The sequence below is a fragment of the Phyllobates terribilis genome, unplaced genomic scaffold (assembly GCF_046119375.1).
Source record: "Phyllobates terribilis strain yellow unplaced genomic scaffold, ASM4611937v1 Scaffold_4__5_contigs__length_816908805, whole genome shotgun sequence".
Taxonomy (NCBI): domain Eukaryota; kingdom Metazoa; phylum Chordata; class Amphibia; order Anura; family Dendrobatidae; genus Phyllobates; species Phyllobates terribilis.
In genome coordinates this window covers 672,632,997-672,657,583 of record NW_027362764.1, presented here as the reverse complement: position 1 = coordinate 672,657,583, position 24,587 = coordinate 672,632,997, and the positions used below count along the sequence as shown (strand labels likewise).

Here is a 24,587-nt window from a genome sequence, read left to right as displayed (position 1 = left end):
CAAGATTCATTAGGAAACATTTTGTATCAAAGCAGAATTCAAGGTCACAAGGATGTAAAATAGACACGGGAGACCCATGTAAAGTTTACGCTCTTGTGTCTAGGCACGAAAGAAATGACAAAGTTTTCGCTTCCATTACATGAACTGTCAGGAAAGATTGTTATAGAACTCTGGCCAGAAATATAAGATGATATCAAGTCAGCAGCAGAATATTCACAAAGTTTTTAAACATTAGGAAAGAGAGGATTAAAAAAAATACCCTAAATTTTGTTATTTTTTTTGGAGTGAGATCCCCAATTACTGATCTGGTGGTTTTTGGTGGGTAAACAGGTTTTCATTTTTAGACCTATGAGCCTATTGTAAAAGAAGCAGTTCTCGCCTCAGTGGTTACCTGCAAGGCCAGCCTAATTCTTCCATTGCAGCGACATGTGACCACTGCAGCCAATCACTGGCTGTAGCGGGTCACTACTGAGGCCAAGGACTGGCTACAGTGTCACATGTCCCCGAGTCAGGAGGTTCGCAGGAGATTAGGTAGCTAGGGTTAGGGTTGGGATCGGTAAGGCGAGTACCGGTTCTTTAACTTTTTAACCCATTTGGAGTCTTCATTAAAAAAAGCTCACTCACTTGACAACCTCTTAAAGTATGTATAGGTTTTTAAGCCTAACTGGATGAAGACGTCTGAGGAGACGTACGAAGAACTTTCCTGCACAAAATCTGGGATCTCACAGCTTGACTTGCCCTCACCCAATAAAATGTCAACTTCCCATTTAGACGTCTCCACATTCATCATACCGCAATACCTCTTTAAATCTTCCAGATTCAATAATTAGGGCAGTACGAAATTCGTCTTCTAGATCGGTATATTGCTGTGACAGCGCACTCATCTTCTCCTGAAACTCCTTTATCTGCTGATTATGGAGGCGTTCTGCTCTAGACACCTCCTTTGCCACAGCTTCTTGGATCTCGGGCCCATGTAAGGACACTCTTGTATCAAGCTCCTTTCTAGAGATGAAGAACACACATGGTGATGTACAGATAACCCAAAAAATGGTAATGTAAGCAAGGATTCATGAATCTGGATTTTGCTTAATCTCTACACCTCTCAGTTCCTGAGCTATGGTCGCCTCCTCCCTGTATGTAAATCTAGAACTGTTAGCCAACCGGGCATGGTCCTTTTGAAGAAAAATGTCCCCAAAGAAAAGTTGAGGGTGGGGGAATCTACACCCCTTTGACTGACAAGACTAGATTTACATAGGGGGGCCAAAAAGAATAGCATATATTAGGGACATAGAGGCACAGGAAAAAAAAAGCCAGAATCAAGGGAACAGAGGCACTTACACCAGAAAAAAAAAAGAAGACATTTAGGGTAAGTGACAGTGTCTCTTTAAAGGGAATCAGTCAACAGGTTTTTGCCAAGTTCAAAAGTAGCTGTATAAATCTATATGCAGTTAGCCCCCCCTAGTGGTGGCTGATGTCAAGCAGAATTACAGAATTTATTAAAGGGAAACGGTTAGCAGGTTTTTGCTTTGCAACCTGAAGACAGCATGAGATAGGGGTTAAAACGCTGAACACAATGATGGGTCACTCATCAGGTTGTGTGCTGTTTACTTACAATAAAGGTTTTATCACTAGGACATTATCTTTGATGGGACTGGACTGGCTGTCTCATGCCAAGTTGTCTGACCACCCCCCCGCCCTCCTCTTGTGGTAAGCAGCTCACTGTTTATAGACAATGTACATACAGAGCCTGGTGTGGGTGGTGCTAGCTTTATCAGCTCTGCTTCATCCTATATGTGTATATATATATATATATATATGTATATAAAAAATACACATACAGTGGGGGAAATAAGTATCTGATCCCTTGCTGTTTTTGTAAGTTTGCCCACTGACAAAGACATGAACAGTCTATAATTTTAAGGGAAGGTTAATTTTAACATTGAGAGATAGAATATCCAAAAAAAACAAAAAAAAAACACCAAGAAAATCACATTGTATAAATTAGATACATTTATTTGCATTTTGCAGTGAGAAATAAGTATTTGATCCCTCTGGCAAACAACACTTAATACTTGGTGGCAAAACCCTTGTTGGCAAGCACAGCAGTCAGACGTTGTTTGTAGTTGATGATGAGGTTTGCGCACATGTCAGGAGGAATTTTGGTCCACTCCTCTTTGCAGATCATTTCTAAATAATTCAGATTTTGAGGTTGTCGCTTGGCAACTCGGAGCTTATACTCCCTCCATAAGTTTTCTATGGGATTAAGGTCTGGAGACTGGCTAGGCCACTCCATAACCACCTTACTGTGCTTCTTTTTGAGCCACTCCTTTGTTGCCTTGGCTGTATGTTTTGGGTCATTGTCTTGCTGGAAGACCCAGCCACAACCCATTTTTAATGTCCTGGCGGAGGGAAGGAGGTTGTCACTCAGGATTTTACGGTATATGGCTCTATCCATTCTCCCATTGATGTGGTGAAGTAGTCCTGTGCCCTTAGCAGAGAAACACCCCCAAAACATAATGTTTCCACCTCCATGCTTGACAGTGGGTACGATGTTCTTTGGGTCATAGGCAGCATTTCTCTTCCTCCAAACATGACAAGTTGAGTTTATGCCAAAGAGCTCAATTTTTGTCTCATCTGACCACAGCACCTTCTCCCAATAACTCACAGAATCATCCAGGTTTCATTGGCAAACTTCAGACGGGAATGCACATGAGCCTTCTTGAGCAGGGGGATCTTGCGGTCTCTGCAGGATTTTAAACCTTTAAGGCGTAATGTGTTACCAATGGTTTTCTTGGAGACTGTGGTCCCAGCAGCCTTGAGATCATTAACAAGTTCCCCCCGTGTAGTTTTAGGCTGATCTCTCACCTTCCTCATGATCAAGGATACCTCACGAGGCGAGATTTTGCATGGTGCCCCAGATCGATGTCGATTGACAGTCATTTTGCATTTCTTCCATTTTCTTACTATTGCACCAACAGTTGTCTCCTTCTCGCCTAGTGTCTTACTTATGGTTTTGTAGCCCATTCCAGCTTTGTACAGGTCTATGATCTTGTCCCTGACATCCTTAGAAAGCTCTTTGGTCTTGCCCATATTGTAGAGGTTAAAGTCTGACTGATTAATAGAGTCTGTGGACAGGAGTCTTTTATACAGGTGACTATGCAAGACAGCTGTCTTTAATGCAGGTAACGAGTTGATCAAGAGCGTCTTACTGGTCTGTAGGAGCCAGAAAAAAAAAGTATTTAGTCAGCCACCAATTGTGCAAGTTCTCCCACTTAAAAAGATGAGGTCAGCCTGTAATGGACATCATAGGTAGACCTCAACTATGAGAGACAAAATGAGAAAACAAATCCTGAAAATCACATTGTCTGATTTGGAAAGAATTTTTTTCTCAAATTTTGGTGGAAAATAAGTATTTGGTCAATTACAAACAAGAAAGATTTCTGGCTCTCACAGACCTGTAACTTCTTCTTTAAGAGGCTCCTCTGTCCTCCACTCATTACCTGTAGTACTGGCACCTGTTTGAACTTGTTATCAGTATAAAAGACACCTGCCCCCAACCTCAAAAAGTCACACTCCAAACTCAACTATGGTGAAGACCAAAGAGCTGTCGAAGGACACCCGAAACAAAATTGTAGCCCTGCACCAGGCTGGGAAAATTGAATCTGCAATAGGCAAGCAGCTTGGTGTGAAGAAATCAACTGTGGGAGCAATAAATTAGAAAATGGAAGACATACAAGACCACTCATAATCTCCCTCAATCTGGGGCTCCACACAAGATCTCACCCCGTGGGGTCAAAATGATCTCAAGAACGGTGAGCAAAAATCCCAGAACCACACTTGGGGACCTAATGAATGACCTGCAGAGAGCTGGCACCAACGTTACACAGGCTACCATCAGTAACACACTACACCGCCAAGGACTCAGATCCTGCAGTGCCAGACGTGTCCCCCTTCTTAAGCCATTACATGTCTGGGCCCGTCTGAAGTTTGCTAGAGAGCATTTGGATGATTCAGATGAGTATTGGGAGAATGTCATATGGTCAGATGAAACCAAAGTAGAACTGTTTGGTAGAAACACAACTCGTCATGTTTGGAGGAGAAAGAAAGCAGAGTTGCATCCAAAGAACACCATACCTACTGTGAAGCATGGGGGTGGCAACATCATACTTTGGGGCTATTTCTCTGCCAAGGGACCGGGACGACTATTCCGTGTACGTGAAAGAATGAATGGGGCCATGTATCCTGAGATTTTGAGTGCAAACCTCCTTCCATCAGCAAGGGCATTGAAGATGAAACGTGGCTGGGTCTTTCAGCATAACAAGGATCCCAAGCACACCGCCAGGGTAACAAAGGAGTGGCATCGTAAGAAGCATTTCAAGGTCCTGGAGTGGCCTACCCAGTCTCCAGATCTAAACCCTAGAGAAAACCTTTGGAAGGAGTTGAAAGTCTGTGTTGCCCAGCGAGAGCCCCAAAACATCACTGCTCTAGAGGAGATCTGCATGGAGGAATTGGCCAACATACCAGCAACAGTGTATGCCAACCTTGTGAAGACTTACAGAAAAAGTTTGACCTCTGTCATTGCCAACAAAGGATATATAAAAAAGTATTGAGATGAACTTTTGTAGGTGACCAAATACTTATTTTTCACCAAAATTTGGGAAAAAAAATTTCTTTCCAAATCAGACAATGTGATTTTCAGGATTTGTTTTCTCATTTTGTCTCTCATAGTTGACGTCTACCTATGATGTCAAACACAAGTCTCTCGCATCTTTATAAGTGGGAGAACTTGCACAATTGGTGGCTGACTAAATACACACATATTATTATATACATACATACATACACACATCTGACAGTCACAGGTACCTGTGTGCGTGTACACTATGTGTATGCTGCCGACAGTCACAGGTACGTGTGTGCTCGTATACATAGTCACCAGGCTGCTAACAGTCACAGGTACCTGTGTGCTCGTATACATAGTCACCAGGCTGCTAGCAGTGACAGGTACATGTGTGCTCGTATACATAGTCACCATGCTGCTAACAGTCACAGGTACCTGTGTGCTCGTAGACATGGTCATCATGCTGCTGACAGTCACGGGTACCTGTGTGCTCGTAGACAGTCATCATGCTGCTGACAGTCACGGGTACCTGTGTGCATGTACATATGTGTGCTGCTGACAGTCACCTGTGTGCTTGCTCCCTGGAAGTAAGCAATTCGTGGAGCTGCTGGATTTTTTCTTTGTGCTGACGTACAGATGAGCGAAGCAACTCGTTTTCTCTCTGGGACGCAAACACTTTAAGTTCAGCTTCCTGCACGCGTTTCATCTGTAAGGATGTGTATAGCTGTCATTTATATGATTAAAAAAAACGTACAAAGCATTCTCATTGTACCACTAGAAGATAAAGGAGACCAAGAATAAATGATCACTTAAAAGGGAAGTTAACATCAGAAAATGCCCTATTATTTAAATCAAGATTTTGTGTTAAAAGTAATTTTTAATCAATGGTTTTCTTTTTCATCATCACAATCAGTATTAAAAATAAATATTAGAAATCTTACAATTTTCACTTTGGCCACTGGGGCTTTTTAGACACTAATTTCCTGTTTGAGGAAATGCACTTGTACCTTAAAAGGGGTTCTCCGAAAAATGTAATAAAATAAATGAATAAAATATGTTTAAATATTACATACCTTTATTTAGCAAAAAGGTAAGCTTTATAAAGTGCACTATCAGGATTTTTAATGTCAGCAGCCATCTTTAGCAACTTCCCAGCGGACACGCAGTAGAATGTGTTGCGTAAAGATATCTGCTCGAAACAGCAGCCAGGTGAGAGCAGCGTCCTGTCGGGTATCGTGAACACATCTTCCTCTGTTCACTGAACCTGACAGGACAGGAGCTGCTGTAATAAACAATACAAACTGTCTTCAGCTGGGAACTTCTACTCAGTAAGTCTGATAGAATCCTCTTATTATCGTGAGTATCCGGAGTACAAATGTATGTATTGTTAATTCCAACAGCTCCATGCCATCCTGCCCTCCACTAAACCTGTCAGGCTGACTGCGATAAATGTTCAGTGTTTAGCTTTAGTCCGCTCCGCTTCTCCATGGTATCCCAACAGCCTCAACTGCTGCATTGTGCGACGGTGGCCTTCACTTCACCCACACTCCTTGCTCTGGCAACAGATATGGTTGAGGAGTGGGTCTTCTTTCTAACAACTGCCAATCCCACCTCTACGCTCCCTACTTTTGAAATTCATTCAGTCTGTATCTAAGCTCCCTCCAACCTCCCGTCAGATAAAGACGCCCCCCCCCCCCCTCGGGCTTGGCCACTCCCTTTATTGACCACTTCTCCACTTTCTCTCTGCTGACATTCCCACTATCATCATGCCAGCCTACAGCCTCCAATCTCCTGTCCCTTCCGTCATCCGTCTTACTTAGTGGACCTGCACAGCCACCCACACAGACAAACATACATTAGACCTCATCTTCACCTGCCTCTGCTCCCTATCTAACCTCACAGCCTCACCTCTCTCCCTATCTGACAATCATATACTCACTTTCTCATCCTGGTCCTCCTCACCTGCCCCCCCCTCCCCCATATTCAGAAACGAGCACACCTCCACAGGAACCTCGCACGCCGAAACATTCACACACACTGACTCTATTCTACCGCTGTCCTCTATATCTTCACTCCACGACACAGACAGTGCCCCATTTTCTACCACCACCACACTGGCATCAGCTATTGACTCGGTCGCCCCTCTCATGCATGGCAGAATGCGACGAAACAATAGACAACCCTGGCACAATAACTTCACTAAAAAGCTTTGCAAAGTGTCCAGAGTTGAGGAGAAGCGTTGGAAGAAAACACACTCACATTCAAGACAGCAACTTTCACATTCAAATCGGCCCACACCTCAGCTAAACAGGTCTGTTTCACAACCCTTATATCTTCTTTATCCCACAACCTTAAACAGTTATTCAACACTTAACTCCCTCTTCCGCCCTCCCTCATCTCTGCAGAAGACTTTGCCGCACATTTCAAAAATAAGGCAAGTCTTTACTGCCCATCTATCACAACCCTTTTATATAAAAGACCACTTCTCCTCCCCACCATCAATGAACAAGAGCTCACTCATGTCTTCTCTCCAAATTGCACATCACCACTTGTGTGCTTGACCTCATCCGATCTCCTCCCCAACCTCACCACCATGCTTATCTTGGCCCTAACTCATCTTCTCAACCCATCGCTAACCTCTACTGCCTTCCCTTCTGTTTTCAAACATGCCACGATCATACCCATCTTGAAGAAGCAATCCTTCCAATCGACCTCTACGTCCAGCTATCTGCTCCGGTTCGTCTCCAAACTCCTCAAACAGCATGTCCATGCTGAACTTGCCTCCCACCGCTCCTCTATCTCACTCTTTGACGACCCACAGTTCAGCTTCCGTCCTCACCATTCCAACGAAACTGCCCTGACAAATTACTTGCCAAAGCTAATAGACAATTCTCTATACTCAATGGTATAAAGCTAAGGTAGGGGCGCTGGTAGGTAAATCTATTGTGCCAGCAGCAAATAGGACAACTACCACAAGCTGTCTGACGGGAACTAAAAGAAAGATGATAGATATTTGCGCAAGGTTAATAGACTGGGTTTAGGACACAAGAATGAAGAGGTAAAAGTGTATGTGCTGGTAAACTGTGTCAAGTATTAGGTCATCACCTTTCTCATTCATAGATGATGACCTAATACATGACATAGTTTACCAGCCACCTATGTCAGAACTCCACCATCCAGAATACATGGTTGTGGATTACTCCATTTACCAGGCAAACGGACTAGAAGTTTTAAATACTCTATTTCATGAATAAAATTTTACAATTCCAGCACATACACTCTTACCTCTTCATTCTTGTGTCCTAAATCCAGTCTATTAACCTAGCGCAAATATCTATCATCTTTCTTTTAATTCTCTATTCTCCTCCTTCTAGACCCGTCCTCTGCCTTCGTCACAACCACTCCCTCCTACTACAAATGACCTCTTCCCTTGGCATAAAAGACCTTGCCCTCTCCATGGACTCCACATGCCTTTCCAACTGCACATTTAGCATCTCTCACTCCCAACACTACCTCCTCATCCCGTCCACTCTATGTTGGTGTCTCTCAACGCCCTGTTCTGAGAATTCTACTCGTCTCAATCAATACCTTTGGCTTGGGAAAACTCAAAGTCCCATATATACGCTGATGATACTCATATCTATCTCTCCGGCCCTGATGTCACCTCTCTGCGGTCAAGAATCTTATAGTGCCCATCAGCCATATCCTCCTTCTCATCATGCTTCCAAAAGCTCAATGTGGATAACACAGAACTCATCATCTTTCCTCCATCTCACCTAACTTCCCTACCCGATCTACCTATCACAATAAATTACAGTCATATGAAAAAGTTTGGGCACCCCTATTAATCTTAAGCTTAATGTTTTATAAAAATTGGTGTTTTTGCAACAGCTATTTCAGTTTGATATATGTAATAACTGTTGGACACAGTAATGTTTCTGCCTTGAAATGAGGTTTATTGTGCTAACAGAAAATGTGCAATCTGCATTCAAACAAAATTTGACCGGTGCATAAGTATGGGCACCCTTATCATTTTCTTGTTTTAAATACTCCTGCCTACTTTTTACTGACTTACTAAAGCACTTTTTTTGGTTTTGTAACCTCATTGAGCTTTGAACTTTATAGCCAGGTGTATGCAATCATGAGAAAAGCTACTTAAAGTGGCCACTTGCAAGTTGTTCTCCTGTTTGAATCTCCTCTGAAGAGTGGCATCATGGGCTCCTCAAAACAACTGTCAAATGATCTGAAAACAAAGATTATTCAACATAGTTGTTCAGGGTAAGGATACAAAAAGCTGTCTCAGAGATTTAACCTGTCAGTTTCCACTGTGAGGAACATAGTAAGGAAATGGAAGAACATAGGGACAGTTCTTGTTAAGGCCAGAAGTGTCAGGACAAGAAAAACATCAGAAAGGCAGAGAAGAAGAATGGTGAGATCAGTCAAGGACAATCCTCAGACCACCTCCAGAGAGCTGCAGCATCAACTTGCTGCAGATGGTGTCACTGTGCATCGGTCAACTATACAACGCACTTTGCACAAGGAGAAGCTGTATGGGAGAGTGATGCGAAAGAAGCCGTTTCTGCAAGTACGCACAAACAGAGTCGGCTGAGGTATGCAAAAGCACATTTGAAGAAGCCTATTTCTTTTTGGAAGAAGGTCCTGTGGACTGATGAAACCAAGATTGAGTTGTTTGGTCATACAAAAAGGCGTTATGCATGGTGGCAAAAAAACACAGCATTCCAAGAAAAACACTTGCTACCCACAGTAAAATTTGGTGGAGGTTCCATCATGCTTTGGGGCTGTGTGGTCAATGCCGGCACTGGGAATCTTGTTAAAGTTGAGGGACGCATGGATTCCACTCAGTATCAGCAGATTCTTGGCAATAGTGTTCAAGAATCAGTGATAAAGTTGAAGTTACGCAGTGGATGGATCTTTCAGCAAGACAATGATCCAAAACACCGCTCCAAATCTACTCAGGCATTCATGCAGAGGAACAATTACAATGTTCTGGAATGGCCATCCCAGTCCCCAGACCTGAATATCATTGAACATCTGTGGGATCATTTGAAGAGGCTGTCCATGCTCGGCGACCATCAAACTTAACTGAACTGGAATTGTTTTGTAAAGAGGAATGGTCAAAAATACCTTCATCCAGGATCCAGGAACTCATTAAAAGCTACAGGAAGCGACTAGAGGCTGTTATTTTTGCAAAAGGAGGATCTACTAAATATTAATGTCACTTTTCTGGTGAGGTGCCCATACTTATGCACCTGTCAAATTTTGTTTGAATGCAGATTGCACATTTTCTGTTAGTACAATAAACCTCATTTCAAGGCAGAAACATTACTGTGTCCAACAGTTATTACATATATCAAACTGAAATAGCTGTTGCAAAAACACCAATTTTTATAAAACATTAAGCTTAAGATTAATAGGGGTGCCCAAACTTTTTCATATGACTGTATATCATGCTTTCCCCTGTACAGCAAGTCCACTGCCTCGGAGTAACACTCAACTCTTCCCTGTCCTTCAAACCGCACATCCAAGCTCTTTCCACCTCTTGCAGAATCCTCAAAAATATTTCCAGAATCCGTCCTTTCCTCAACCATGAATCTACTAAAATGTTAGTGCATGCCCTCATCATCTCCCACCTCGACTACTGCAATATCCTTCTCTGTGGCCTACCTGCTAACACTCTGGCACCTCTCCAGTCTCTCCTTCACTCTGCTGCACGATTAATCCATCTTCTCTCCTCTGCAAATCACTTCACTGGCTCCAAAGTTCACAGTGTATCCAATTCAAACTATTGACATTGACCTACAAAGCCATCCATAACCGATCTCCTCCATACATCTTTGAACTAATGTCCTATTACCTTCCCTCACGTAATCTTCGGTCCTCCCAAGACCTCCTTCTCTCCTCCACACTTATAAGTTCCTCACCCAATCGTCTCCAAGACTTCTCCCGAGTATCCCCCATCCTCTGGAATTCTGTGCCCCAACACATCCGATTATCCGCCAGTTTCGGAACTTTCAGATGGAACTTGAAAACGCATCTCTTCAAGAAAGCTTACAGCCTGCAATAACCCTGGTGCCACCTAATCACCACCACCGGAGCTACCACACCCCCTCTCCCTAACCTACTGTCCTTCCCCATTATCCGGTAGACTGTAAGCTCACAAAGGCAGGGCCCTCTCCCCTCTGTACCAGTCTGTCATTGTTAGTTTGTCACTGTAATTTATATTTGTATTTTGTATGTAACCCCTACTCATGTACAGCTCCATGGAATCAATGGTGCTCTAAAAATAAATATTAATAATAATAATAATAATATTATATTATTATGCCTTGGGGGATTCATTAAATAAATAAGTAAAATAATAATTACTTCCTGGACCAGCACCTCTTTTCCACTCTCAATGCTGCCCCCCACCCCTCCCAGAAATAATGAATCTAAAATTACGTCATGGCCGGACATTCCTTACCTCCAGTGCTTCTTGCTGTATTCTTTGCGTCTCTAGTTTGGACATTGCATCTTCAATATTTTTGAGGCTTCTTTGGTAGTCCTCTTCTCTACTAGCAAATTGTTTCATTTCATTTGCCAGCCTTTCGTTTTCCTCTTTCAATTGGTGAACGAGTGCTTGCAGTGTAGTTTTGGCATTTTTCTCCTTTAAAAGTAATTCTTTAATACTGCAAAAAAAGAACAACGAGTATAAAACAGCGTAACCTTTTTTTCTCTGCTTACAACACTAGCAAAATCTTTAGGTATAATGAAAAGTTGGATCACAGTGTCTAATAGTTGTAGAGAGTTCTTTTGAAAAGGGTGTTCAGAAAAAATATATACAGTACAGAATAAAAGTTTGGACACACCTCATTTAAAGATTTTTCTGTATTTCCATGACTATGAAAATTGTACATTCACACTGAAGGCATCAAAACTATGAATTAACACATGTGGAATTATATACTTAAAAAAAAAGTGTGAAACAACTAAAAATATGTCTTATATTCCAGGTTCTTCAAAGTAGCCACCTTTTGCTTTGGGGTCATTCCACATCAAGTGGACCAGTTTTAAAAATCGTCCCCACTCGACCTTCTCCGATTTTGTTGAAAATTTATAAGGATGTACATGTATGTTTGAAAAGAGGTTCTGTAAATTTTTAGGGCCAGATCTCAAATACATTGGGCACTGTTGACCTTTCACTGGAGGTTCCACCAAGCCTGCGGCTTCAGCTAAGAGGATTTTGCAAAATTTGGCACATAGCCATTAGAGTTCTATACTGGCTATGATGCTGAAATTTGGCATACTAGCTCAACTTTTGCTGCTAAACACGATAAAATTATTACCGGCTATGACAAAACAATATTTCGGCCGCAATTTTGTGTCAAAGTAGCTTGTAAAACGCGTCGCATAAAATTTATGCCAAACTTTGCCCATATATAACTCAAGACCAAAAACCAATAGTAACTGGTGCTTTGCCCTGTACACCAAACATCTACATGACTTTGCATTGCTGCAGTATCACGGTCAAACCATATGTATTTGTGGAAATATTCACACCCACATATGATGAAAAACTTAAAAAAAAACGAATTTTACCTAGTTTTAGGTCAAATTTCTCGCAAAGGGTACCCCTAAAATATATTAATTCTGATATCATTAGAAAGAGCACATTTTTCTCTACAAGGATCATTGTTTTTTTTTTTTTTTGGAGTCTCTCAGTTTAAGAAAAGAAAAATGCCACTGAACATGGTGTTATTTATGCGCGTAATGCATTGATTTTGTGTTTGATTTTCAGATTCTTATCACATGTTACAGAGTTGTATTGTTGCTAGCAATGTCTATTATAATCAAAAACCTATAAACCTTTTTGTTTATGAAAAGTTATTGACTATTGTTACATTTTAATGCATATATTATTTATTTTTTAGCGATGGAGAATGAAATTGATGAAGAATCGGCCCAGTGCTCTATCGGCCTTGCGAACAATTCGCAGTGCCACTTTAAGACATTCACCCATAGCAAGGATGAGTTGAAATTGTTTACAAGCTTTGGATTGAATGAACAGAAATTGCTGCGTCGACGAGTGGGACAAAATTTTGACGAACATTCACAAATCTGTTTACACCATGAAGCTTCATTCTTGACCAAATATGAGCATTTGCAAAAATCGTGTTGCAATCCTTTTGGGAAGAAAGGTCATAACACCAAAAAGAATTTGCGAGCTATCAATTTGTTAGCAGCTGACCAGTTGAACGAATTTACAAAGAATGATGTGAAGCCTGGCCAGAAGATGTGTACATCATGTCGAAAAGAATTTGCTAACAGGAAAAAATCAGCTGATCGAGTTCCCTCTGAATCAGATCCAGATGGAATGGAATGTTCTCCTGAAAGTCTAAATTCAAGCTTAACATCCATTGGCATCTCTCCTCTGAAATATCCACGGGTAAGCCAGCGGGATTCACTTGGAAATGCAAGGAGAAAGATAAGACACGTACAAAATGCATTTTCTAGCAAGATTGCTTCAATTGGAGGGCTTGAGCCGAAAGACATTGAGCAAACAAAAACAGCACAGTGCAAAATGTGTCTGGATTACAATCACCTTTTGGCAGATTTGAAGCAAAAGCTGCAGGTGTCCAGTTGGGCAGAAAAGGTCCAAATCTTGACATTGGCACCTAAAAGTTGGTCCATTAAGGCTATATCAGACGAATTTGGTGTCTCTGAACGAATGGTCAAACAAGCTCGAAAGCTTAAATGTGAACATGGGATCTTAGCCTTACCTAGAATCAAGTGTGGCAAGAAAGTTTCTGAGGAAGTGACGAAAAAGGTGCAGGCATTTTTTGAGGATGATGAATTCAGTCGAATGTGCCCTGGTAAAAAAAGACTATGTATCAGTGCGAATAGCAGGAGAAAAAAAGCAGATGCAAAAGCGACTATTACTGAGCAATATGAGGGAAATGTTTGTTGCCTATCGGGATCGGAATGGCCCTGAAATTGGATTTTCCAAGTTTTGTGAGCTTCGGCCAAAGTGGTGCGTAACCGTTGGATCTGCTGGAACACATTCCGTTTGTGTGTGTACCATTCACCAAAATGTCAAACTAATGCTTGCAGCATGCCCAATCAATGATGACTACAAAGAGCTCATATGCAAAATGGTCTGTGGAATTGAATCCAAGGACTGTATGCTTGGCCGTTGTGATAAATGCCCGGGTCCTGAAGTTTTAAAAGAATTTCTAGTCAATGTGTTTGTCAACAGTGACCGTGAAGATATTATTGAGTTCAAACAATGGATTCACACTGATCGAGACACGCTTGATACCAAACAACTGACTATAGAAGATTTCATTGAAGAATTGGTTTTGAAAATTTCTAAACTTTGTAGCCATCACTACATCGCCAAGCATCAAAGTAGCTATTTGAAATCGTTGAAGGAAAATCTGAGACCTGGAGAGCTTGTGATCCTTATGGACTTTGCTGAAAATTACTCATTTATTGTTCAAGATGCCATTCAAGGTTTCCACTGGGAAAATAGTCAAGCTACAGTACACCCATTTGTAATTTACTTCAAGGAGTTAAATGGTGAAGCTGCACAGAACATCAGCTTGTGCATAATCAGCGATTGCTCACGACATGACACAGTTGCAGTCCACACTTTCTTAACAGTAATTGTGGAGTATCTCAAGACTCTCATCTATGGGATTCGTCATATCCACTACTTCAGCGATGGATCTGCAGCCCAGTACAAAAATTTTCTCAACTTGTGCCACCACAATGCTGATTTCAATATCAGCGCTGAATGGAATTTTTTTGGTACCAGTCATGGAAAGTCGCCCTGTGATGGGATTGGAGGGACAGCAAAGAGGTTGGCAGCTCGTGCCAGTCTTCAACGCCCAACTGAAAACCAAATACTGACCCCGGTGTATTTATTCAACTTTTGCAACGAGCAACTGCATGGAATCAAATTTTTTTTTGTTCCAAAAGAAAAAATTGACGAAATACGGGTAGTTCAAGAGGAAAGGTTCAAAGATGGACATACAATTGCTGGAACAAGACTCTTTGATGACTGCTTTGCACACTCTTGGCATTCTCTTGATGAGCTTCAAGAGGTAGTCACCGGAAATGGTCTTCCAACAATCTTGAAGGAGTTCCCAGAGATGCTTAGCACTTGTTGGCCCTTTTGCCTTCACTCTGTGGTCAAGCTCACCCCAAAACATCTCGAATGGGTTCAGGTCTGGTGACTGTGGAGGCCAGGTCATCTGGCGTAGCACCCCATCACTCTCCTTCTTGGTCAAATAGGCCTTACACAGCCTGGAGGTGTGTTTGGGGTCATTGTCCTGTTGAAAAATAAATGATGGTCCAACTAAACGCAAACCGGATGGAATAGCATGACGCTGCAAGATGCTGTGGTAGGCATGCTGGTTCAGTATGCCTTCAATTTTGAATAAATCCCCAACAGTGTCACCAGCAAAGCACCCCCACACCATCACACCTCCTCCTCCATGCTTCACGGTGGGAACCAGGCATGTAGAGTCCATCTGTTCACCTTTTCTGCGTCGCACAAAGACATGGTGGATGGAACCAAAGATCTCAAATTTGGACTCATCAGACCCAAGCAAAGATTTCCACTGGTCTAATGTCCATTCCTTGTGTTCTTTAGCCCAAACAAGTCTCTTCTGCTTGTTGCCTGTCCTTAGCAGTGGTTTCCTAGCAGCTATTTTACCATGAAGGCCTGCTGCACAAAGTCTCCTCTTAACAGTTGTTGAAGAGATGTGTCTGCTGCTAGAACTCTGTGTGGCATTGACCTGGTCTCTAATCTGAGCTGCTGTTAACCTGCGATTTCTGAGGCTGGTGACTCGGATAAACTTATCCTCAGAAGCAGAGGTGACTCTTGGTCTTCCTTTCCTGGAGCGGTCCTCATGTGAGCCAGTTTCTTTGTAGCGCTTGATGGTTTTTGCAACTGCACTTGGGGACACTTTCAAAGTTTGCCCAATTTTTCACACTGACTGACCTTCATTTCTTAAAGTAATGATGGCCACTCATTTTTCTTTACTTAGAATTTGTATTATGGCAAGAAAAAAGCAGCTAACAGTCTATTCAGTAGGACTATCAGCTGTGTATCCACCTGACTTCTGCACAACACAACTGATGGTCCCAACCCCATTTAGAAGGCAAGAAATCCCACTTATTAAACCTGACAGGGCACACCTGTGAAGTTAAAACCATTTCCGGTGACTACCTCTTGAAGCTCATCAAGAGAATGCCAAGAGTGTGCAAAGCAGTCATCAAAGCAAAAGATGGCTACTTTGAAGAACCTAGAATATAAGACATATTTTCAGTTGTTTCACACTTTTTTGTTAAGTATATAATTCCACATGTGTTAATTCATAGTTTTGATGCCTTCAGTGTGAATGTACAATTTTCATAGTCATGAATATACAGAAATATCTTTAAATGAGAAGGTGTGTCCAAACTTTTGGTCTGTACTGTATATTGGCATTTTTCTTTCTTAGGTTATATGAAAGGATCTTATACCCTTGTTCATTTTAAACTAAAAATTCCTTTAAAAGGCTAAGGACACATTTGACCTGGTAATGTTGTTTTTAGCTATATTACTTGTTACCTTTAGTTAATAAAATTGCCGTCTGCAATCTTTATCCAATTTTCAGATCTCCTGAAATGCTGTTTGCACAGTGATCCAAGTTTCAGATTTATCACTTATGAGAGTGTCACTCCCAGTATTATAGGCTGGATGTAAGTGTGTGTATCCTGTCTTCATTAGCTCAGCTTCTATCCTGTACTTATTAAATCCTCATGTGCTTTCCTACTTTTTAATAGACTGCCATGTCTTCAATCTCAGATGTTTTTTCTCCCCTGTCCATGCTATGGAAACTTACATACAATTTCTTCCCCTCACAGTTGCCATCTCTAACACTGAGAGAAGGGAGAAAGCCAAGAAAACCAATAATGGATTTGTAACATTTTTGTAAGCACTGAGCTAGGTAAAGGACTTACAAACATATGAAGCAGCAACATTTTAATGAACCCTACTGTGAAATTTGCAGCAAGTTAATTAACAAATTAATAAACATCTGTGTGAAGATGTACCTAGCTTTATGCCTTTTAATGTTCAAACAATAATGAATGAAGGTAGATTTATGCAAGGTCAATGGAAAAGGGAACCTATAAAAGGTATGACGTGTTATATGAAATGGGGAATTAGATCTACCGGTAATTCTGTTTCCTGATAGTCCATTAGGACAGCGCACCATGAGGTAGTCTTCTTTGACTTATGACGGGACAGGATCACAGGGAGGTTACAAGGTCGCTCCCACCTCCACCCTCCAGTGTCTTTCAAATTACCATAGAAGGATGGATGCAAATGGTCTATATCCGTGTTTCCCAAACTCCAGTCCTCACGGCCCCCCACAGGTCATGTTTTCAGGATCTCTTTAGTATTGCACAGGTGAGAGAATTCCTGATGCATTGATGGAATTACTATCACCTGTGCAATACTAAGGAGATCCTGAAAACATGACCTGTGGGGTCCATGAGTACTGGAGTTTGGGAAACACTGGTATATATGAACCAACAGAAACTTATCTGCAAAACATAAAGGGAGGGAAAAAATGGTGCTGTCCTGAGGGACTATCTGGAAATTACCCCTTTTCCAATATGTCCATCTGGACAGCACGCCAGGAGCAATACGAAATGAATAGCATCAGGGTGGGTACAGAAGCCCTAAAGGAACAAAGTCCTGGGCAAGAACTAGGCTACATATAGAAACTGTAGAACCAACAACAGCCTCAAACAATATATATGATCCCTTCATAGATATAACACCTACCATGATAATGAAGGAGCAAAAGATCAAAAGAGAACATATAAAAGATAGAAGTTTATTGTATACATTATATAAAAGATTTATAGAAAAATAAAGTGTATACAATTAACAGAGACACTGCACATCAGAATTGCAATAGACAGAGCCCGCTGAGCCCAACTACAACACAAATGTACCTCACCTCTAAGTCTCAGAGACAGATATTAAGGATGGAAATAAATCATAGTGACCCCCTATAGGCGGTCTTGTGAAGCCCATGGCAGGTAACAACTTAGTAAAATACTGGTTGTCATAAAAAATGTCCTCAATACAGCACTAATCACAAATCATTATAAAATACAGATAGAGTGGGATCAGTACTCCTAGTGCAAGAATCCTTTACCTGTGGACATGGAGGCGGTTGTGTGTAGGAAACTCACAGAAGCCCTCAACTACAAAACACAAACGTACCTTAATATCTGTCTCTGAGACTTAGAAGTAAGGATGGAAATAAATCATAATGACCCCCTGTCTGCTGTCTTGTGAAGCCTATGACATGTAACAACTCAGTCAAAGGTTGGTTGTCATAAAAAAATGGAGGCAATTGTGTGTAGGAACCTCACAGAAGCCCTCGACTCGCGTTTCACCACAACCGCCTCCATGTCCACAGGTAAAAGGATTCTTGCACTATGAGTACTGATCCCACTGCATCTGCATTTTATATTGATTTGTGATTAGTGCTGTTGAGGACATTTTTTATGACAACCAGTATTTGACTGAGTTGTTACATGTCATGGGCTTCACAAGACCGCATATAGGGGGTCACTATGATTTATTTTCATCCTTAATATCTATCTCTGGGACCTAGAGGTGAGGTACATTTGTGTTGTAGTTGGGCTCAGCGGTCTCTGTCTATTGCTATTCTGATGTGCAATGTCCCTGTTATTTGTATACACTTTATTTTTCTATAAATCTTTTATATAATATATACAATAAACTTATATCTTTTACATGTTATCTTTTGCTCCTTCATTAATGTTATAGGTGTAGATATAGAAACTGATCTGTAAAATCAGAAGAAAATATAAACAATAGAATACTGCACTACTGCAGAAGGTGCACAGACTGGCAGATGGCTGAGGGACCCTATGAGAGGTGTCATGGTTCCATTGGTTGAAAAAAAGACCTAGGTCCATAAGGTTCAACCAGACCGCTTGATAGGGGAAAGGCAGAGACCACCCCAAGTCCGTATCTGATACAGAGTCTGATGTCTGAGGGACCTCTGCCTAGAGAGGTGTTGGCCTCGGACCGCTTGACAGGAGGAAGGGAAGGCCGTGATCCCCTGATCCCACAGGATAAGGTATCTTCACCCTAGAAGCAATGCTCAGGCTGTGTGCCCACTATGCGTTTTTTAAGCAATTCCGCTGCAGAAACGCTTAAAAAAACACTTCGTAGAAGGTCTGCCATGTTCCCAATGATAATCCGCATGTGCTATGCACATGCTGCGGAAATTTCCGCTGCGGAAAAATCCTCAGCACTACCAATTATTTTGAGGAAGCGCTGTGTTTTCGCTGCCATTGACTTGCATTGGAAAGCATGGAATCCGCATCACTGCATCAGCAGATGCGGAATCCATGCGTTTCAATGTGTGGATCGTACCCGGGTTTGGAGAAGAGGAGACTCTCCTCCGGACCCGGGTACCATAGTACCTGTAAAAAAAAAGAATAAAATAAAAAATATACATTATACTTACCTTCTGATGGCCCCCGGTGTCCTTAGAGATGTGTCTCAGCTTGCCGGCAGCTCGCAATGGTCTGAAAAGGACCTGCCATGACGTCATTTAGTCATGTGACAGGTCACGCAACCGCTGACGTCGGCAGGTCCTTTAGTGTATCGCGAGCTGGCGGCAAGCCAGGACGCATCGGATAAAGACACCGGGGGGCCATCAGAAGGTAATTATATTTTTTACCATTCTTTCGGTCACACTATATAAATCTATGCCGGTTGCATGGATTTATATAGTGTGACCAAATTGTCAAGCACTTTCCAAGTGATTCTAAAATCGCTTGGAAGGCACTTGACAACCCGCATGCGGAAATGCATGTGAAGAACGCTTCACATCCTCATGCCCCTGGCAGGAAAAAAGCATGTACAGTACAGACCAAAAGTTTGGACACACCTTCTCATTTAAAGATTTTTCTGTATTTTCATGACTATGAAAATTGTACATTCACACTGAAGGCATCAAAACTATGAATTAACACATGTGGAATTATATACCTAACAAAAAAGTGTGAAACAACTGAAAATAGGTCTTATATTCTAGGTTCTTCAAAGTAGCCACCTTTTGCTTTGCTGACTGCTTTGCACACTCTTGGCATTCTCTTGATGAGCTTCAAGAGGTAGTCACCGGAAATGGTCTTCCAACAATCTTGAAGGAGCTCCCAGAGATGCTTAGCACTTGTTGGCCCTTTTGCCTTCACTCTGCGGTCCAGCTCACCCCAATCCATCTCCATAGTCACCGGAAATGGTTTTCAGTTCACAGGTGTGCCCTGTCAGGTTTAATAAGTGGAATTTCTTGCCTTATAAATGGGGTTGGGACCATCAGTTGTGTTGTGCAGAAGTCTGGTGGATACACAGCTGATACTGCTAATGAATAGACTGTTAGAATTTGTATTATGGCAAGAAAAAAGCAGCTAAGTAAAGAAGAATGAGTGGCCATCATTACTTTAAGAAATGAAAGTCAGTCAGTCCAAAAAATTGGGCAAACTTTGAAAGTGTCCCCAAGTGCAGTTGCAAAAACCATCAAGCGGTACAAAGAAACTGGCTCACATGAGGAACGCCCCAGGAAAGGAAGACCAAGAGTCATCTCTGCTTCTGAGGATAAGTTTATTCAAGTAACCAGCCTCAGAAATCGCAGGTTAACAGCAGCTCAGATTAGAGACCAGGTCAATGCCACACAGAGTTCTAGCAGCAGACACATCTCTACAACAATTGTTAAGAGAAGACTTTGTGCTAAGGACAGGCAACAAGCAGAAGAGACTTGTTTGGGCTAAAGAACACAAGGAATGGACACTAGACCAGTGGAAATCTGTGCTTTGGTCTGATGAGTCCAAATTTGAGATCTTTGGTTCCAACTACCGCGTCTTTGTGCGACGCAGAAAAGGTGAACGGATGGACTCTACATGCCTGGTTCCCACCGTGAAGCATGGAGGAGGAGGTGTGATGGTGTGGGGGTGCTTTGCTGGTGACACTGTTGGGGATTTATTCAAAATTGAAGGCATACTGAACCAGCATGGCTACCACAGCATCTTGCAGCGGCATGCTATTCCATCCGGTTTGCGTTTAGTTGGACCATCATTTATTTTTCAACAGGACAATGACCACAAACACACCTCCAGGCTGTGTAAGGGCTATTTGACCAAGAGGGAGAGTGATGGGGTGCTACGCCAGATGACCTGGCCTCCACAGTCACCAGACCTGAACCCAATCGAGATGGTTTGGGGTGAGCAGGACCGCAGAGTGAAGGCAAAAGGGCCAACAAGTGCTAAGCATCTCTGGGAACTCCTTCAAGATTGTTGGAAGACCATTTCCGGTGACTACCTCTTGAAGCTCATCAAGAGAATGCCAAGAGTGTGCAAAGCAGTCATCAAAGCAAAAGGTGGCTACTTTGAAGAACCTAGAATATAAGACATATTTTCAGTTGTTTCACACTTTTTTGTTAAGTATATAATTCCACATGTGTTAATTCATAGTTTTGATGCCTTCAGTGTGAATGTACAATTTTCATAGTCATGAAAATAAAGAAAAATCTTTAAATGAGAAGGTGTGTCCAAACCGCATGCGATTTTTCTGCCAGAGATGCAGAAAAGCTCAGGAAAAAATACGGAGCATTTCTGCATCGTGGGCACATAGCCTCATGCAACTATCCTCTGGAGGGACAGGAAAACACTGGAGGGTGGAGGGGCCTTTTAACCTCTCTATGATCCTGCCCCAGTATAAGTCAAGGAAGCCTACCTCCTGGTGTGCTGTCCGGAGGAAAACACTGCAAAATATAGTTTATCATGGGTTTTGAGCATGACATTTCCTTTCATTTCAAAGAAAAGTAATGTTTTCTCTTGATCTTTCCAAAGAATTTTGCAAAAAGTGTGCAGCACATTTGCCTGCAGTTGGAGCTATTCTCCAACACTTAAATGGATATTCTCAAGTTATTAAATTGCTTTAATTAGACAGCAAGAAAATAAGCAAGTTTGTAACCAACTTGCGTTTATCTGCTTTTATTCTTCTGCAATGTGAGCTTTTATTTTTCATACTATACAGCTGATTTCCATGGAGTTGGGCCACTAGAGCATGCCCAAACCTTGGCCAAGTGTGTGCAGTAGTTACATTCCTGAAAGGGAGTTAACTCTTAACATACCAGACACCTCTCCAGCCCACTGATTTCTATACACCAGTTAACTGCTCACCTCCTACCCCATTAGCTACTGAGTTGCTGTTATAAATCTTGCAAAATCAAATAAGTCTGCAGCAGCAGTTCCCGTAATTACGGCTCTCACTTTCCTAAGCCGTGTGCTTGTTAAAATGCCCTGTTATCTCTATGTGTAAATACAGCGATAACAGTGTAGACTCTAGAACAAACCACTGATAGCCAAATGTGTTACAGCAGAACTTCTGCTGAGCTTTATAGTTCTACTAATACTATAGCGCTGCTCCTTAGTAGAACACTAACTCAAGGAGTGCCCGCCCTACCAGAAACTAGGAAGTGAAAGAGACTGTAAGGAGACTGCATAGCTCTGAGCTGTGCAAGAAACAATTTGAGAACACCCTTTTAATGTCTAGGTTCCCTCCAGCACAACATATTGCTTACAGCCGCAGTCTCCCTGTGGGTATCTTTAGTGTTGCCACAAGCATGCCTGTGGGTATCTCTAGTGTTGCCGCAAACACGCCTGTGCAGTCTCCTATTGGATGCAACAGTAGCCAAAGCTCTCCCGCTTCAGACTATCTCCCAAGATACTTAGCACTCGTCCCCCAACGTTGTGTGACTGAGCAATAAGGTTCTTCAGGTTCGTATCTGAGCTAAGGTGAACTTCCAAGTTGCCTAACCTTTACTGACCCAGCTTGTATTCGGATGCACCATCCCTGCCTTTTGTCTGCCCCAACCCTCTGCTCATCTACCGATTTTAGAGAACTCGTCTTATCCTGAGCTAGGATTGTGTGACTTTGCTTCACTGCTCCCCTTTTGGCGATCCATAATATAATGTATCAGTCAGTTGTTTCTAATGGAGACTAATCTAACATTGTGACCTGGAGATTCCCTGCAGCAAATTAATGTATAAGGGTTAAAGGGTGAAACCAGGGAATTCCTTAGACTCCACTTCTCAGCTTGGCACAAGTCAAGTCCACTGCAAACCAAAGGATCCACAGCTACCCATACAAGACTTGTATAAGGACTACGGGACTCAAGTAGAAAAGATAAAATGTGGAGCCGATTTCCTGCAGGAATTAATCAGATGCCACCTTGCCACTGTCCACCGCAGGTTTAAAGCCAAAAGCAGTGACTCCAAGCAATTGCTCCATTTTTCGTCTGCACCAGTTTTTACTTAAGTGGCCCTTACTTGTTTTTAACCAATAAGACTAAAGCACTCATATTTTTGGCACCAAAGAGCCACATTGAAAAGCACATACTTGTACTTAAAAAGGAACTTGTTAGCAGTCTATAACTTGTATGTCCATATTAATAGGTTAAATGTGGTGACAGATTCACTTTAAAAAACAAAACAAAACTCAAAAGTTAGAATAAACTCACTTAAGCAAAACTCTTAAAGGGTAAATGTCGCTTCCCCAGTATAATACCAGACTAAGGACAATGACTTCCATGTGAGTTTGCAATTATAATCTACATTCAAGAACCTTCTACTCCTAAAAAAAATGGCATGAACCAAAATGCCATTTCATTCAATACTCTACTATCCACAGGATATTGATTAGATACATATGATCCATGAAATACATTGATGTTTACCCACCGATCAGTAGTGTACATGGCCACGCTGTTAATGTCTTTCTCTTCCTTTGCCTGGCTTTGTAACCCTTTGATATTTTCCGTTAACTTCATCACAAGTTGTTCAGCCTTCCACCTCCGCTCCCGCTCCACATCCAATTCCTGAACGAGCGCCTGCAGAATAATAGTAAGTAGGAGTGGATTTAGAATTCAATTATTTTTGTTACTTGCAGATGAAATATACAGGACAGCCTCTTACCCTGTACGTGGATTCCTCTACTGCTTGGCTACCGGATCCTACCCCATCTCTTATACTTAGTGGAGATCTAGACGTTCCTGACAGTTTGACATTCCCACGCTCTGCGCCGTGCACTCTATCTGAAGAAAAGCTGCTTGGACTTTCAGCTTTCCTTGTGTTTTGCCTTGGTCCACTAGAAAACAGTGAAATACCATTACATGAGTTTCCCCCACCAGGTAATCTACTTTCTCCTCCCCCTCCCCCCACATCACCACCCAAAGAAAAAAAAAAAAAAAAGCTGAAGTCTGGTTGCACTTTTAAGTAATTTTTCAGAATCAGTCGTCATGTATGTACATGATGAATAACACTTTCTGGCTATTATATAACTTGTATTCTATTTTTTACCAGTTTCCTCCCCTGTAGGCTCTAATCACTAGAAGCCTCAGCAGTCTCTCTGTTGGTGTTCTTGCTCTTTCTCCATCATACTGTCCCTCCCCCTCCATAGACTTCTATAGACAGCAGGTCTAATTTAATCCATCACTGAAGACATATCAGTAGACAGACTTTAGCTGTTTATAGAGTGCTGTTCAGTGCAGGAGAAAAGAAGTGACTGATAAAGTGCAGAAAGAGGCATTTTTGTGAACTAGGATACAGTATGTGTCATTAAAGGAAATATGTCAGCAGGCTTGTGCTATATAATCTGAAAGTAGCATACTACAGAGCAAGAAAATAGAATTGGACTTACCGGTAATTTTGTTTCTAATAACCCACCACGACAGCACACAGGAGGATGTAACCCCACCCTAATAGGGACAGGAAATAGGATGAGGTTTAAATAGCCCCCCCACATCCTCACTCCAGTGTTATTACAAAAGGACCACAAGAGTATAGATGCTTCAAATTAATT

General features: G+C 41.9%; 1 protein-coding gene across 2 annotated transcripts in view; it reads right to left on the bottom strand.

The window, feature by feature from the left end:
• The window catches only part of LRRCC1 (leucine rich repeat and coiled-coil centrosomal protein 1), a 93,742-nt gene that overhangs the window by 20,976 nt on the left and 48,179 nt on the right, over positions 1–24,587 (bottom strand). For both annotated transcript variants that reach the window (XR_012320167.1, XM_073679520.1), the window contains exons 9-13: positions 23,702–23,873; positions 23,468–23,616; positions 11,106–11,310; positions 5,188–5,327; positions 801–1,002 (exon numbers count right to left, since the gene is read on the bottom strand). Coding sequence is in view for 1 of the 2 variants with exons in the window: in XM_073679520.1 (XP_073535621.1) it covers positions 801–1,002; positions 5,188–5,327; positions 11,106–11,310; positions 23,468–23,616; positions 23,702–23,873 (868 nt within the window). In the remaining variant the exon portion in view is untranslated. The remainder of the gene's footprint in view (positions 1–800; positions 1,003–5,187; positions 5,328–11,105; positions 11,311–23,467; positions 23,617–23,701; positions 23,874–24,587) is intronic.